General features: G+C 42.0%; 1 protein-coding gene across 2 annotated transcripts in view; it reads right to left on the reverse strand.

Annotated features, from left to right (window-relative positions):
* ARMC2 (armadillo repeat containing 2) overlaps nucleotides 1–17,841 on the reverse strand; it is a 109,753-nt gene extending 91,912 nt beyond the window's left edge. The window contains exons 1-4 of one of the 2 annotated variants that reach the window (XM_013056669.2): nucleotides 17,706–17,834; nucleotides 16,028–16,240; nucleotides 9,838–10,099; nucleotides 9,095–9,167 (exon numbers count right to left, since the gene is read on the reverse strand). In XM_013056669.2, the coding sequence (XP_012912123.1) occupies nucleotides 9,095–9,167; nucleotides 9,838–10,055 (291 nt within the window). In that variant the 5' untranslated portion in view covers nucleotides 10,056–10,099; nucleotides 16,028–16,240; nucleotides 17,706–17,834. Of the gene's footprint in view, nucleotides 1–9,094; nucleotides 9,168–9,837; nucleotides 10,100–16,027; nucleotides 16,241–17,705 lie in introns of both variants that reach the window. The other variant, XM_004753463.3, reaches the window with a different exon arrangement.
* Nucleotides 17,842–18,118: the final 277 nt, after the last annotated feature.

Here is an 18,118-nt window from a genome sequence, read left to right on the forward strand (position 1 = left end):
TATATACACACACACATATATATCACATTATGTATATGTTATATATTATATATAGTTTCTGTCATATTCGTATTTAATATAGTATATATAGTTTTTGTCAAATATAAAAACATTTTAAATATTCTATTTTAAATACTCTATTACCATGCTTAGCATGTTTGAAAAAACAACTTACCCATGCTCAGAAACAGATATCTGTACGAGACTGTAACATTTGATAAAATATGATCAAAATGGTTTGTAAATTTTTGTGTTCTTGCCAGCTCAGAAAGCAGTTACTGAGCACCTATGTACACCAAGTACTATCGTTACATATTTTGTACTCCGCAAAACTACTTTTTCAAGAATATAAAAATTCTTGAATAATTTAGATTATAAAGTCTAAAACATAAGAACAAGAAGCCGGGGTGCCTGGGTGGCTGGCTCAGTTGGTTGAACAAGGGCCTTCGGCTCAGGTCATGATCCCAGACTTCCAGGATGGAGTCCCACATCGGGCTCCCAGCTCTTTGGGGAGTCTGCTTCTCCCTCTGACCTTCTCTCGCATGCTCTCTCTCACTTATTCTCCCTCAAATAAATAAATAAAATCTTAATAATAAAAAAAAAGAACAAGAAGATGTTTTGGACTTACAATACAAAAATGTTTTATTTTCGGGGCACCTGGGTGGCTCAGTTGGTTAAGGACCTGACTTCAGCTCAGGTCTTGATCCCAGGGTCCTGGGATTGAGCCCCGTGTGGAGCCCTGTGTGAAGCCCTATGTTCTACTCCGTGCCCAGTCTGCTGGTCTCTCTCCCACTCTCTCTGCCCCTTCCCCCACTCATGTGCATGTACTCCCTCTCACTCTCTCAAATGAATAAATAAAATCTTTAAAAAATGTTTTGGGGCACCTGGGTGGCTTAGTTGGTTGAGCGTCTGCCTTCAGCTCAGGTCAAGATCCCAGGGTCCTGGGATCAAGTCCCACGTCGGGCCCCCTGCTCAGCAGGGAATCTGCTTCTCCCTCTCCCTGTGCCCCTCAACCCTGTTTGTGCTCTCTTTCTCTCTCTCAAATAAATAAAACCTTTTTAAAAACGTTTTATTTTTCCACATCTCAAGAATTCCAGGCTGATACCCTTAGAAAAGGAACATTACTGGCAAATATTCCAATTCCTTAAAGACTTTAAAACATACCAGCACCAAAACACTGGGCATTTTGCCACCAGAGCATCTAGTAGTCTCACTTCCAGATGGTGGTAGCCTCTAACCCAGGGCCAGAACCTCGCAGGGACCTAAACTCCCACTTTGGGGGTTGCTTAGTGATCCACCCTTCCACCCTCTAACTTTAACATGATTATCTGTTTATGAAAGAGTAGTGTTATGGCAGCAGGTGCTTTTAGCTCTCTAGCCCAAAACAATCGACTTGAAGTTCCTAAAGTCACTTATGTAATATATGAACAGAGTGACTGTCATTCTAATAGGTGAATCAGTGTACTTTTTAGAAATCTGATTGAAACTGAAGCCAGATGCTCTGGAAAAATGGGTGAGGTTATGTATTGTATATGACACTCAATTTCAAACACTCAATTTCTCAATACATTAATAGAACTTAGAACATATTAGAGTTCTCCTTCCAAGAAGTTGTTTACTTCAATAATGATAATAGTTTTCAAAATATTTTTTGTGTCCTCTTGTTCATTTACATCCAGAATCAATCCATCAACCAGGCAGGAAAAAAATTAGCTTCATGACTTTAGAGACACATTTTTTTCTAAACACAGAAAAAGGGAAAATAAAATAATCAGTCTAATACAAGGAAAGAGTAAATCACCCTGAGATCAAACCACACTGGAGTATAATCCATTTCCTAGTTATGTGACTGTGGCCAGGCCATTTACTTCTCTGAGCTTGCCCTGCTCTCAAGTGGAGACTGGCACCATCTAGCAGGGACATTGACATACCAACAACTTCAGTTACGGAGGCTGGAGAAAGGCTAGCTCCCCTGAACACTATATTTGCCAGATTTTCTTCCAAGCTTCAAAAAGGCCAAGCCCTTTAAAGGCATCTGGGTGGCTCAGTCACTTGAACCTCTGCCTTCAGCTCAGGTTACGTTCCCAGGGCTCTGGGATGGAGTCCTGCATTGGCTCCTTGCTCAGCAGGGAGCCTGCTTCCTGCTCTCCCTCTGCCCCTTCGGGCCCCACCCCCCACCACTCCTGCTTCCTCTTTCTCAAATAAATAAATAAAATCTCAAAAAAGGGAAGAAAAAAAAAAAAAGCCAAGACCCTAGCCTCTGACACAACCTTGCTGTGGAAAAGATTTTGAATTCAGAGGGGTCTCTTCCAAGGGAGACAACACTCACTTGTCTGCATAAATTATGCTATATTTACTTAATAGTCCCTTTACTTCTAGTCTCCCTAACTTGTTGCAAAATATTCAAAAGAATGTGATTTGGCCCATGAAGCTAATAGTAACAAAAATGTTAAGAGTATAAACAGGAAAATAAGTGCTTTAGTTATAGTTAAGAAAGATTAAATATATATGGATAATGTCAGTATTAAATGTAGATGTGAGATTTTCTTATCTCAGAAAGCCTGTACTCTGCAGGTACCTTGAATCTTGAAACAAAGATTGAAAAGTCTGCCAAATAATAATAATGTGAATAAAGTAAATGGTTTCTTTTACAGATGCCCTGTTTTAAATGTTTTGGGTACAAAGTAAAAGGTCTTATATAAAGGGAACATGTACAAAGCTAATTTTTACCCAAAAGAAAATAACTCCATGACCTCTGGATGGCAAGATAAAACCCTTTAACTGCTTCTTGATAAAAGACATTATTTTCCTAGTGCAAAATCCGTCACTGTTTGTAGAATGAAAAATTAGTCCCATGTGACTCCCGTCCTCAATGAAAATTATTTATTCCATTTAAACGTGTATCTCACTTGACTACATAAAGTATAAAGTAATACTGTAAGCATTTTTAGTTCTTTGAGGGAAAACTACTAAACAGGCTATCAATTTCCATCCTGCCAGCTTCTACAACACACCCTTCCCCTTTGTGGAGCAAATTGGCTTTTATGGAGCAAAACAGTAAAAACTGTTTCGTTAGAAGATTCACTTCATTTGCGAACACAGAGAACTTGAGGACCTCACCTCCCTGCTGTTGTGTACCATGACACTCCAGTGACTCGAGTATAATCAAGGACACTGGGAAAGTCAGATGGTAGGATTTGTTCCTGCTGATAAAATGTCTGTTGAAGAATGAGACTGTTCTCATAGAACAACCCAATCAAATGAGACAAAATTCCTAGAACATTTAAAGAATGTGCCTGGCCTTGACTCTCACCCAAGCATGGCGGGCCTTGACCAGTTTTGGACATGGCCTCTCTGGATCACCAGATGGAAAGGCAGGGTCCTCCCTACTATACAGGAAGGGGGGTCTGCCACATCCCACCTCAGAAAGTTGCTAGGATTTAATTTGTAGAGCAACAGAACACACACACACACACACAAACACTCACACAAACATTCACACACACACTAAAAGACCTCCTGGAAGTTAGAAAGCAAATATCAAAAACTCTTGCAAGTGAGGAAGGGTATTTTTATCCTCTCTGCTTCAGCCGGAACATCCATCTTTTCCCCTTGAACACTGGTGCTTCCAGTTCTCGAGCCTTCACATTCAGACGGGGACTCACACCACCAGCCACCGGCTACCTTGTCCCCCACAGCTTTTCAGGCCTTCAGGCCTGGACTGGAAAGATACCACTGGCTTGCTTGGGCCTCCAGCTTGCAGCCAGTAGACCGAGGGACTTCTCAACAACCCCCCAACTATGTGAGGCAATCCTTCAAAACAAATCTCTATGTATCTGTATGTTTGTATGTATGTATGCATCTATCTATCTATCTGACTACTGGTTCTTATTTTCTATCTATCTATCTGACTACTGGTTCTTATTTTCTGGAAACGCTGAGTCATACAATTGTGTATCAATTACACCTTAGTAAAGCTGTTAAAAAAAATTTTCCTACCAGCACATAACCTTTGGATGTGGCAATTGTATGTGCATCTCTATCACTATGATTTTTGTCCACAGGTGTGCTGTCCTCTGTCACTCCCAGCATGTGACTCGCTGCTGTAATGTTCCCATTCAGAAAAAGTGGCAGAGAAAAACACTGCTTTGACATTCGCATTCTGCTTTCTCTTAACCTGGATTTCCCCTATCCCCAAGGTACATAGGGAATTCCAAATCCCTTTCTTTTAAAAATATATTATATTATCTAACTTGTCAAATACTTGGAACTTGGTTCCTGTAAAACGTGGGGAAAAAAAGGACTCAGACTAATCTATGCTTGGGGCGCCTGGGTGATTCAGTTGGTTAAGCCTCTGACTCTTAATTTCACCTCAGGTCAGGATCTCAGGGTCCTGGGATCAAATGCTCTGTCAGGCTCTGAACTCAGCATGGAGTCTGCTTGTCCCTCTCCCTCGGGAGGCTCCTCCCCCTGCTCACTCATGATCTCTAAAATAAATAAATACAATTTAAAAAACTCCTAATCTATGCTGTGAGGAATCAAGACAGTAGTCGCCCTGGGGAGGCAGTTTCTGGGGTGCTGGTAATGACCTATTTTTTTTCTTTTTGAACGCTGATCACAGAGTGGGGTGAGTCTGTGCGAATTTACGAAGCTGCACTCTTACGATCTGTGTCTTTTCTGCATGTCAATAAAAAGTTTAATAAAAATATATGAGGCTTAAACCAACTAGACTTTGTAGGTTTAGGAAACACAGGAAGAGTTGTTTTGACAAAAATAATGATGAAAAAACCTGGCAATCCACAGACCTGTACCCCTGGGACTAGTAATACATTATATGTTAATTAAAAAAATAAGAAATTAAAAAAAAAAGAATCTCACAGAGCCAATAAATCTGTTTCTTAAAAAACACACACACACACATACACACACAATGAAAGACAAAAATCTCCTATTCATTCACAGGGTCACATCTCTTTTCCTACAGCAGTTCCTGTGTATATAAATCTGAACACCAGTTAACCAGGGTAGCAGAATGAAAACAGAAATAACTGCTACTACCCAACAGCTCCATGCCTCAGAGCTGTCAAGGGAAGGTGGGGGGCTGCTACAGAAGAAAACAGAGGTACCGCTCATACTGATACAGCAAACAGGTATACATGTTTCCCTCCTGTCTGATCTGATTACAGATCCTAATGGGAACTTCGCCCAGTCAGGCCAGGCAGCCAAGGCCCGAGTGGTCAGGGGCCAGGGCACCCCTGAGTAGAGGCAGCCCACCACTTGCTAGAGGGTGTGGGGGTTGGGGAGGAGCACAGGCCAGACCCCCGGGGTGGGCTGGTGGCGGGAGTCAAAACAGGGACACGGGGAAAACCTACAAGCTCAAAGAGGAGAGCGGATTTGTTCAACGTAGCAGCTGGAATGGGGTGCTGTCTTGGTCCCTCTTCCTTGATTGACTGCTAGCTGAGGAATTATTAAAAGGCAAATTAGCCTAAGAAAGTCACCTAGAGCCAGAAAGGGCTGAAGTTCGGTCACTTAGGTCTTCGCAAATTCTTTCAGCTAGTGGGCCGGGGAACTAGGAGACCGCCCTGTCCCGGCGTCCCCAGCTGTCTCCTTGTTCCCGCGCCCTCCTCCCGCACTCCTCCTCCCCTCATCTCCCTCCTCTGGCAGGAAAGAGGTTCTCAGATCATGACCTGAGCCGAAGGCAGCGGATTAACCCACTGAGCCACCCAGGCGCCCAGGATGAAGTCTTAAAAGATCTGCAACTTACTTACAAATAGTTCATCAAAAACAAACACATATACACAGGCAAATAAGCACACATATATGCGGTAATAAAAATCAAGAAGCAGGTGTGCCTGCATGGCTCAGTGGGTTAAAGCCTCTGCCTTCGGTTCAGGTCATGATCCCAGGGTCCTGGGATCGAGGCCCCACATCGGGCTCTCTGCTCAGCATGGAGCCTGCTTCTCCCCCTCCCCTCTCTCTGCCTGCCTTTCTGCCTACTTGTGATCTCTGTCTATGTCAAATCAACAAATAAAATCTTAAAAAAAAAAAAATCAAGAAGCAGCTTGAACACCACCCCGATTCCATGACAGTCTAAGGAACTAGTATCACTAGGTACTTATGGCAGCAGAGCTAAAAGGGGAAGAGACCTAAATAAGGAGGATTGGCTGAAAGTCTGTGTAACTCCTTCCCTCCCAGCTCCATGTAGCTACGCTACAGCGTCAGGAGATTTGCTCCATAGAGAGGGTAAAACAGAGGTGTCTGAATCAGGCTAACTATACAGAGTTAAGTGTCAGGGTACTTATTAAAAAATAGAAATTAACTGAATATTTACCTACTGAATGCTAGGTATTCCTACCTTCTTCCTCCAGCTGGTTCTTGGAAGATAGCAACCAGCCTTTATCCTCTAGGCAAGAGCTTAGAATATACTTCTACAGAGAATTACCTTGCCACAAGGAAATCCCTAAAGATACTGCTAATCCTTGAAGATACTTCTGCTGGGGGTTTCATAAGCAACACAGCCCAGCCAGTCCTCCCTGATGGGGTTAGGTATTACCTATGGGTCGACCTGTCTATTCCACATGCTTCTACTTTCAAATAAGAGCAGCCAAACAAGCAGCATGAGCTATCAGAGGAGAGCCTCTGACATGAAGAAGAGAAACCAAAGCAAACATTAAAATGCAACAGACACAGAAGGAGGACCATGTAAAGACACAGGGAGAAGATGGCCATCTACAAGCCAAGGAGAAAGGCCTCAGTAGAAATAAACCCTATTGCCCTCTTGATCTTCAACTTCTACTTCAGAACTGTGAGAAAATAAATTTCTGTTGTTTAAGACACACACACACACAAACACACACACACACACACACACACGGCACAATAGAGATTTTAAAGGAAAAAGGAAATAATTCAAAAATCAAAATTATCATTAATATACTCATTCAATATGTCACAACCATGAAACACAAGAATACTATGCATAAGAAAAGATGACTTAGAGCAGGGAAAAAGCTTTTAGGAAATTAAAAATAATTAAATAATTTAAAAATACGACGGCAGAGAAGCGCCTGGGTGGCTCAGTGGGTTAGGCCTCTGCCCTCGGCTCAGGTCATGATCTCAGGGTCCTGGGATTGAGCCCCACATCGGGCTCTCTTCTGAGCAGGGAGCCTGCTCCCCCCTCTCTCTCTCTGCCTGCCTCTCTGCCTACTTGTGATCTCTCTCTCTCTGTGTCAAATAAATAAATAAAATCTTAAAAAAAAAAAAACGATGGCAGAAATGAACTCAATAAAAGGATTAGAAGATAAAGTCTCTTCCAAAAAAATATGGGAAATAAAAATTTAAAAAAGGAAAGAAAACTGAAGTACCAGTCCAGCGACTCCTACATATTGGGATAATAAATTCCAGAAAGAGCAAACAGAACAAAAAAGAGGGGAAGATACACCAAAATAATTCAAGGACATTTCCCAGAGTTGAAGGGCATGAGGTGCCCAGCACAATGGATGAAAATAAACTAACACAAAGGTCCATTATCATGAAATTTTAGAACACTGGAAACAAAGAGAAATATCCTACAAACTTCTAGAGAGAAAAAACAGCAATCAAGGTCTCAAATAATGTACTTCCCATAAACCCTTTCTCTAGAATCTACCAGACGAAGTACTCCAAAAGTAAATCCTGGGATACAGGAGATAGGTAAGCCATCACAAGAAGGAGAAGCAAGCTGTGTGCCAGGTACCAAGGGTAAATGGTCTGGGAGAAAGTGGGGAAAGTTCTCCAAAAAGATGAATCAATAGAATACTTCATGTGCCTGAATACGTGAAGTAGATTTAGAACCCTGGAGAAGAGTTTGGGGTTGAGATGGCAGTAATACAGAACAAAAAAGCCAGGCAACAATTAACACCAGGGAAAACAAAAAGCGGTACGGGGAAGGGAAAGTAATCATCCTTAGTTCCAGACTCAGTTGTAAACAGGATTTATATAATCATAGAAAAAGGGATCTGACCAAAGTGATGATCTATCTATACTGGGAATAGCACTGGCGCCAAAAAGGATGACTGCTGTGAGGATGTGTGGGCGGACCGACAAGAGTTAAATTTTCACCTTCCTTAGTGAGAAGTCATTAGATAATTCTTCAAACTCACAAGTCAGAGAGGAACAAGACACTGTTATTTAAAATTCTGGATGTAAATACCAAAAGAACATGCCAAAAGAGTTTAAAGTGAGAGTCACTGGTTAAGAGTAGAATGAAGAATAAGGGGACAGGAGGCCCCTGGAGTGTTTTGGGTAACAAACCTTTGACCCTTTATGTAGACATATATATGTAATTTATTTGTATATGTTTCAATTAAAAATAAAATACGTATAACTTTAAGAAAAAAACAAAACAGGAGCGCCTGGGTGGCTCAGTGGGTTAAGCCGCTGCCTTTGCCTCAGGTCATGATCTCAGGGTCCTGGGATCGAGCCCCGCATCGGGCTCTCTGCTCAGCAGGGAGCCTGCTTCCTCCTCTCTCTGTCTCTCTCTCTGCCTGCCTCTCTGCCTGCTTGTGATCTCTTTCTGTCAAATAAATAAATAAAATCTTAAAAAAAAAAAAAAGAAAAGAAAAAAACAAAACAAATTGTGAAAAACAAAAAATATTGTAAAACAGTCTGTTTGTCAAGTTACTATGTATTTCTGATGTTCTTATTATTAAATTATAGGAAAACAGGGGCTCCTGGGTGGCTCGGCTCAGGTCATGGCCCCAAGGTCCTGGGATCCAGCCCCATGTTGGGCTCCCTGCTCTGCAGGAAGCCTGCTTCTCCCTCTGCCCCTCCCCCGGGGGGGGGTTCTCTCTCACATCATTGCTCTCTGTCAAATAAATAAATAAAATATATTTTAAAAATAAAATAAAATAAAAATAAATAAATTATAGGAAAATAACAGAAGTATGTCATCAAGATTCGAAACATTTGAAAAAATATAAATGAAATTGTTTTCATATTAAATTATCAGTATACTTAAGTCTATGTGGTCCTTTTCTTAGCATATATAAGTACTGATTCAAGTATTTTGGGCCAATTCCATTTCACAGCACTGATGGTAATATAAGGTACTCACAAAATCTAGTGGACTGAGACGAGCACCAGAGATGGGCCTGGACTCAGATGACTCAAAACTGGATGCATGAAGGCTAGCACAGGAGATGGAACAGAAATATTAGTTTGTGAAGAATCATTTATTTCTAGTGTATGTTAGTTAACTCTAGTCCCCAAACAAGTAAAAGCATTTAATGCATAAGCCTTGAGGAAGAAGCAATTTTTAAAAAATCATAGTTCTTTGGGGCGCCTGGGTGGTTCAGTGGGTTAAGCCACTGCCTTCGGCTCAGGTCTTGATCTCAGGGTGCTGGGATCAAGTCCCGCATCGGGCTCTCTGCTCAGCAGGGAGCCTGCTTCCTCCTCTCTCTCTCTGCCTACTTGTGATCTCTCTCTGTCAAATAAATAAATCTTAAAAAAAATCATAGTTCTTAGAACATTTTATTAATAAGGTTGTTCATTGCTTGTAGGGGAATTAAAAAAATATTGAATAATGAAAAAAAGAAATGCATATGGTGATTTTAAAAAAAAAAAGTTTTGTTCATATCATTTTATAGAGTTGATATGACAACCACCATTTACCATTTCAAACCAAAGCAACTTGTTGGACCCAAGGTCTGGACTTCCCTTTAGGAATCTCTGAATAGATACAAGAGGTGTAATTAGCAGACATCAAACTTAAAAAGCAACTATTCATACCTAGAATTAAGGGAAAACGTTTCTGGTGGCTTACAGAGCCAAGTGTATAAGCAAGAGAAACGTCATTACCTGAAGGAAGAAGGAGGTCTGTTTTCCGGTGTTCTGGAAGATGCAGGACCAAAGAGTTTTCTTTGGTCTTCCCGTGGTGTAAATGGTCTTTGTGTCCCAACTGTTCTTAATGCATTTCGTGCTTCACTTATGATTTCTGCGCTGGTCTTCTGCTTGGACATAGAAGGTCGATAAAATGGATCCAGCTTTTCTAACTTTTTATCATTTGGAGATAGCATCTTTTCCTTTTAAAGTAAAATGTTCTTCAGGTAGACACCACAGGCTGCAAATATATGATACAATATATGAACTGTTTTCATCCAGGTGTTTAGAAAAGAGTGCTTAAACCCATATGTTTAAACCATTCCTCGATATTAAACTAGAAAAAGTCACAAACAATTTTTTAAGAAGATTTTTAATTTATTATTGACAGAGAAAGAGCCTGTGATGGGGGAGGGGAGTGAGGAGGAGCAGAGGGAAAGGAAAAGAGAGAGAATCCCAAGCAAACTCTGCACTGAGTGTGGGACCCAATGTGGGGCTCGACCTCAAGACACTGAGCTCATGACCTGAGCCAAAATCAAGAGCCTATGGCTTAACTGACTGAGCCACCCCGGTATGCCGTCACAAACAATTTTTAATTAAAAAGCTACCAGGCAGTTACAGTTAGAAGATCAAGGTGGAAGAAAAGCTTTCAAAAATATAGGTTGATGTGCATAGTTATATTTATGGGAATATATGCACTCCGGGGAAATGGTGTACAGGGAAGAGAGCCAGGATGAAAGCTAAACCTGGAGACAAAGAGGAGAAATCGTGAAAGAGGACAGACGAGCAAGAAAAAATTATCTCGTATTCTCCAATCTATAAAAAAAACAACACTGGGGGGTTCTGTTAAAATTTTAACTAAATTTCCCTTTTTTCCCTCTGCTGTCCTCCATGCAAACTGCAAGTATGAGGTTAGATTTAGACAGATGGGGCCTATTTCCAAGCTCTATTTGCTTTTATAAATGTAGTTTGTAAATTCAGGGAAAGGTTCAGCCCCACATTTACCATGATGTATTTGAATGAACGGATTCAAATCACCGTCCATGTGAGATAGTGTCCTAGAGGAATAAATACCAAATTATCAACATCAAATATTCTTTCCTAGGCTAGTTTTCTCAGTTAAAGTCATGCACAAGGGCCATGAGAATGTAGATCCTTCTTAAATGTTGGCATGTCCCCAGGGAGGCCTGGATAACTTGGCAGGACACCTATGGAGCTCTAAACTTGGGAACAGCCGAGATTTAAAAAACATAATTCTAATTACTATTTGGTATTAGGTGTTCATTAAAACAACAACAACAACCCAGATCCCTGAAAATCTCTAAGGAGAAAGAGGCCTGGAAATTTTTTCCTATATTTCAGTGCCCAATTTTAGAATAACTTTTGCAAAAAAGAAACATTTTTTGGTGACATATGCCCAAGGAAACTAAAAAGACTTCATTTCCATAAGTGGAATCAACAGATGATTCCTTAGACAAGTAAAGAGGATTTACTATATTGTGATTCTATACATTAAGTTGTTATGTAACAACAGACAACAAGAACATTTGTTTAGTTCTATCCATACCCTACCCTAAGAGTTTTTGAGGTAAAGAGCATGATGAAAACTACAAACAATATGCCATTCCTTTCTTTTCTTTTTTAAATATTAAATGTACTTTATTACTTTTGAAAACTGGTCACATACATGATTATTTTTAGTCAGCCATAATACCTGATTGGCCAGCACAGATAAATATTTACAGAGAAACACTAACACTTTAAAAAAACTAGCCTTTGGGGGACATTTTTTATTTTTTAATTCAACATTTTTTCAGTGTTAAAACCAAAAAGACTTGCAGATTTTTATGCTATTCCTTTCATATGGAAAGGCCAGGTGAGGTAAAACAGTAAAAAAAAAAAAAAATCCTAGATAAGCCGTCCTATTCTAGGTGTTTTCTTTCTAGGAATTTCTGTTATAGGATTTGGAATTTAAGCAAGGTCTCCAAAAATCATGCACATTAATACAACAAACAAAAAACTACGACAGCCAAATACATTTTACTTCTAATTCTTCTGATGTGATTAGCTATTTATTTTTAAAATATTCAAGGCTGATTATTAAAAATATGTATAGTATTTTTTGTATAGCCATAAATACATGTTTCCCCTGCCATCTAAAAGAGTGCATTCCTATGAAAACTCTGGTTAGCCAAAACAGTGTGAAGAAGACGGTGCCACCGCTTTCTGTCACTTTGTTTTTACAAAATACCTGCATTAACACCTGTTTTCACTCACCAGAAGAAATCTGAAGAGGATATTCGCTTTTGTAAGACGGTGTTATTGTAAGTCTTGCATAAAAGCAAAGTGACATAGCAGGAAGCGTCAGAAAGCAGGGGATACCTGTATTATTTTTGGATGCATGGTAATGTAAATTCTGTCCCATTACATCTAACTCAAGCGGCCATACCAGTTTCCTTTGCTTGTTTGTTTTTAAAAGGCCCATGGGGGCACCTGGGTGGCTCAGTAGGTTAAGCCTCTGCCTTTGGCTCAGGTCATGATCCCAGGGTTCTAGGATCGAGCCCCACATCGGGCTCTCTGCTCAGCGGGGAGCCTGCTCCCCCGGCCCCTCATCTGCCTGCCTCTCTGCCTACTTGTGATCTCTGTCTGTCAAATAAATAAATAAAATCTTTAAAAAAATAAAAAATAAATAAAAAATAAAAGGCCGAGTGCAGTAGGAAAGTACACCACGTAGAGAGAGGAAGTTCCTGTGCAATGAACAGGTTTCTCCCTGAGCCCAAATCAGGTTTGTGATTCTTTTGGCCCCGTATAGCTCTAATAAGTCTAGCAATGTCGAAGGTGATCTGGCAAACCTAATAAATATTAGAGGAAGTGCTCTGGATGAACACTATGGCGTAGCGCTCCTGATCGAGACCCTGTATTTCAGTTTGTGGAAAACTACACTCTTCCATAAAGTCATGAAGCAGGGACATTCACTCAGGATGAGTGCTAACAGTCCTGTACTTTATTTGGGCACACAGGAATTTAGATTGATCAAATATTGGTGGAAATAATGTAGAACAGTGGGCTTAAAAACCATTTTGTTCAGGACGCCTGGGTGGCTCAGTTGGTTAAGCAGCTGCCTTTGGCTCAGGTCATGATCCCAGCGTCCTGGGATCGAGTCCCGCATCGGGCTCCTTGCTCAGCAGGGAGCCTGCTTCTCCCTCTGCCTACCATTCTGTCCGCCTGTACTCGCTCTCTCTCCCTCTCTCTCTCTGACAAATAAATAAATAAAATCTTAAAAAAAAAAATCATTTTGTTCAGAAATTTTTTTACCAAAAATTGTAAAACAACTTTCTCTCTCCCTCTTCCTTTCTCTTTCTCCCAAACCTTAATGGTTACATTGTGAGAAGCAGTTTCAATAATGTAAGATCTGCACAGTTAATCTACTATTATTATTCGTGTTAATATATTATGAACTAAATCAAATATGGACATATGTCCATATTTGGACATAGCTTAGCTTCTGTGCTTTGTCTAAAACCTCATCCTTCACAAAACTGGTGTAGGGATTCATTGAGATGATGTCCTCGAGACTGAATTTTCAGGGACACGAAATGAACTGAGTTAGAAGCATGTTTTTAGGGGAGAGGGAAGGATTTTTTTGTTAGATTATAAATTCTTATTATAGAGGATTTTTGCCAACTTAAACAATCACTCAGAGTTTGAAAGCTTGTCTGTTATAGTAAAGGACACCTGAACCATAAAACAATAGTATCACAGAAATTTTCACTCTACAAAAATTCTCTTGACAACTGGAACAAATCCATTCGGCTAGTATGGATTAACTGTTTCCTATGTACAAAGCCCTCTGCTCGGATCCCTGGGAACACAGGAATGAATACTGTCTCAACTCTCAGCCAAGAAGGCCACTAATGCTAGTTAAATATTTGCCTTACTACCAAGCATTGTGCTAATCAGTCTCGAGGACATCATCTCACTGAATCCCTACAACAGTTTTGTGAAGGATGAGGTTTTAGACAAAGCACAGAAGCTACGACATATGTCCAGAGATGATACTGAAGCTATACTCATGAGATGGGGTGGAAAGAGGCAGGGCCACCGGAGGCGTTGGGGCTGCGGCTATGTCTGTACCAATATAGAGACAGGCTGATATTTCCAGAACTGGAGCAGCTTTCTTGGAGTGTACCAGCACAATGTCAACTCTGCTTGTACCCAAATGATTTTAATACAAGGTGGAAACTTGTAGGGGCAATGAAAAAAACTGAAATAACTCTCATGTGATTGCAAAAAAAAAAAAAAAAAGGATTTCTGATTGGGAGGAAGTGTCAGGGAGGCTTCCCGGAGGAGGTGATGCTTGAGCTCGGTTCTGGAAAATGGGCTGAATTTGAAGCATGTGGCAATGGCAGACATTAGGTCTAGAGTAGAGAAGGAATTTCCAGCAAAGTCAATGAGTGAGCCAAGGCAGAGTGCCAAGAACATATGGGATGTGTGTTGGAGAAGAATGAGCTCTGGAAATACAGACTGGAGTTGGACCAGAGAGAGAACTGAATAGCAGGTCAAGAAATTAAAAAAAAAAAAAAAAAAAAAAAAGCTGGTGAGTAAATTAATAGATTTGGAGACATGATGTGATCTGGCAGGAGAGGGCAGGATGAGAAGAAGGTAGTTCTGATGTAATGAGCCAACTAATTCTTAGAGGTCTTCAAGGAAGCATTCCTGGATATGGCTTTCCCTGTCCTCTAGCCTGTTAGGTGTTTCTCCTCCATACTCTACAAGTCAGCAGCTGGCCTCTGTCAGTACACCTTCCCACTGTGTCCCTATGCTGTCTCACCAGACTCTGAGCCACAGTTCCTTTTGTGAGGCACGGTTGAAGGTCAACATTTGTTGAATCGCCGAACTCCATTTTCTCTTCTCTCTCTCTTTTTAAGACTTGCTTATTTTTCGAGCGAGAGAGAGCACCCATGAGAAGGGGAAGGGGCAGAGGGAGAGGGAGAGAGAGAATCTCAAGCAGACTCCCCGCTGAGCTCAGAGATTGACTTGGAGCTCCATCTCACAGCCCTGAGATCATGACCTAAGCTGAAATCAAGAGTCACCCAGGCGTCCCTGAACTCCATTTTCCAATACAGATCTGAGTCAAGCAATATCAAGCTGAAGGCAATATGGCTTCTTTCATTGGAGACATCTGTTACAGTGGATTAGGAAGGCATATGGGACTTGATTTCAATGGCATCTGACATCTGATTCTTTTTTTTTTTTTTTTTAAGTAGGCTCCATGCCCAGAGTGGGGCTTGAACTCATGACTCTGAGATCAAGCGTCTCATGCTCTACTGACTGAGCCAGCAGGGCACCCTGTCAAATGGCATTTGATTCTTGATGCCAAGTGGTAATATGAGAGCAAATTCAGCCCCCTTTTCCTTTCTTGCCTTTACTGCAAGTTGCCTGGCAGGGAGTAAGACCTGATAAACAGTGTGATCCGTGAATGAGGTACTGAAAGCCTGAGATGAAGGAGAAAAGGTGAAACAGAGGTAAGAAGAGAGATGAGAACAAGTGAGGGAAAACAAGAGCAGAAGAACCAACAGGATTTAGCAGCTGAGAGGACAGGAAGAAGCCAGACGTGACACTTTATGCAAACCTGGAGGGGCACTGAGGTCAGAGGACCAAGAGGCCTTTTAAAAGAAAACAAGAGAAGTAGACTTTGAAGGGAAAGAAGGAAAAGGCTATGAGCTGCCTTACATCACTGTCCTGAGTTGATGATGTCCGCAGGACCTCTAGAAGATGACCACAGCCAGTGGTAGGAAATCTGAAACTGGGATCTTCATTTTTAACAAAATATTTCTTACTCATTGGGGGAAAATTTCGGAGTCCTCATTTGTGAAAATTCATACCTAATTATCAGGACCCGTCTTTCTCTCTTTAGAGTTACCTAAACCAGTCTCCTTGCTAAGTGCAGCATTACTCTATCAAAATATTCTGCAACCAGAGAAAGGCTGATCCCCTCCACTCTCTGTTCCCTGCAAATCAAATACAGATCTTCAATTTGTGATAGGGTTACACCCTGAAAAGCCCATCCTAAACTGAAAATATTAAGTCGAAAATGCATTCAATACATCCAACCTACTGAACATCATAGTATAACACAGCCTAACTTAAACATACCCAGAATACTTACATTAGCCCACAGTTGGGCAAAATCAGCTAACACAAAGCCTATTTTATAATGAGTGTTGAGTAGCTCACGTCATTTATGGAATACTGTGCCTAAAATAAAAACCAGAATGGCTTGCGGGAGGTTCGGGGGATGGGGGTCCTGGGTGGCTCAGTTGGTTAAGTGGCTGCTTTCTGTTGTCCTGATGCTGAGGTCCTGGGATGGAGCCCCCTTACCCTGGGGAAAAAAAAATGTCTGCTCAGCAGGGAGTCGGCTTCCCCCTCTGCCCTTCCCCCACTTAGCACCTGCTTGCAGGGTCTCAAATAAATGAATAAAATCTTTAAATTAAAAAGAAATTTTAAAAAACCAGATGGCTGTATAGATACAGAATGGTTGTGAGTGTGTAACAGTGAGTGGCTGCAACTACCCAGCATCCCCAGAGAGTACGACAGAGCCCATCCCCAGCGCGGGAAAAGATAAAAATTCAAAGTATGGTTTCAACTGCATTAAAAATTGCTGCCCCACCAACAGTAAAGTTGAAATTTTTCAGCTGAACCATGGTGAGTCGAGGCCATCTGCACTCAAGACCCTTTCCATTATTCTGAAATACCTTTCTGTTAACATGAGCACCCAAAGAGGCAGTGGTTAAGTGCATTGCTGGATAAGGGGTTCAAATATTCTCTTGGCAATTCACAGCTATGTGACATTGGCAAAGACCGTAATGCCTCTAAGCTTCAGTTTCCTCATCCGTAAAACAGGGATGGCCATAATTGCCTTATAGGATTGTTCTGATAATTAAATAACCTAATTCTTGTGAAGTGCTTTAGCGTGGTGCCTAGCCCTTAAGAAAAAGTTAACTACGACCCAGGCAGATACAATAAAAATTCTCCCATGAATAAAAAAACTGCATTTAATGAAAGAAATTGCAAATGAAAGGGAATGAGGTTTGTTAAGTGTTTCCATAAATTTTTGTAAATTAAAATTTAAATGCAGGGTTTCACTGTGAAAAAGAATTTTTATGAAGTATTTTATTGAATATCAGGTATGCCAAATCAATAGCTGATCAGAATTTTATAGGCTCACAAAATAGGATGCAAATCGAGTGCTTCTTGCTCTTCTACCAATTTAAAATAATTCTAAATTAGAGTGAGATGGAAGAACCGCTGTGACAGTCGTGGGAACGGACGATCAAAGGCATTATATGTACACATGACGTATTTTAATGTATACTGTTACATTATTTTTTTATTGGGCGCCTCCCTATCTGTTGCCTAAGAGCCCAGGTACAATTTGTGTGACCGTGGCGAGGTCGCTGTCTACCTAGACAAAACCCCTTGGTTTACCACTTTCATTCAGTAAATATCTCCAAGCTTCTGTGAAGCTCCACACAGTGGACTACACAGTCGGTGTACAGAAATAAGGACAGCCCCGAACCCACGCCGAGAGCATACACCCTTCTGGGGGCAGAAAGGCAGGCGACAGCAGGAAAGGTCCCGGGTGACTAGGCGGGAGACGCCTCACCACCCGTACGGACAGAGGCTTCCCCGCTCCCGGCAATGTCCCCTCCTCCCCGGGTTCAGGCCAGGACACAACACAGCAGCGCGGTCACCGCCTGCCAGCCCACCCTCCTGCCAGCCCCCTAGCTCGCCGGCTCTGCCAGGCCGGCCGGCGTCTCCATGGTAACCGTACACAAACTACCTACCCCGGGCGCCTGGGCCGCCTGCCTGCAGAGCCAGGTCGCTGCTGGACGTGCGGAGCCGGACAGGAAATGAGCTGGGACCCGGCGCAGGGAAAGGGGCTTCCGGCCAAACGTAAAGCCCCTGTGATTAGCGCTGGTAACAGTAACAGCTGCGGAGCTTCAGTTCATCCTTTAGGTTTCCAGAGGCAGCCAGCAGCCGCGAAGGAGCAGCAGGGCGGAGTGGGGCGGGGCGGAGTGGGGCGGGGCCGGGAGAGGAGACTGGGAGGTTTCCCGGCGCCGCCTGGCCACTGGGCCTGCGCGGTCCCCCGGCGCATGCGTAGGAAGGCTGAGGCCACGGGCTGGGGTGGGGGGGGGAAGCTGGCGGAGCAAAGGGAAGGTCTTGGGCGAGGGCTGGAGAGGGGGAGTGCGAGGGAACC

Source organism: Mustela putorius, unplaced genomic scaffold (genome assembly GCF_011764305.1).
Source record: "Mustela putorius furo isolate JIRA1106 unplaced genomic scaffold, ASM1176430v1.1 tig00000450_pilon_pilon_pilon, whole genome shotgun sequence".
NCBI lineage: Eukaryota > Metazoa > Chordata > Mammalia > Carnivora > Mustelidae > Mustela > Mustela putorius.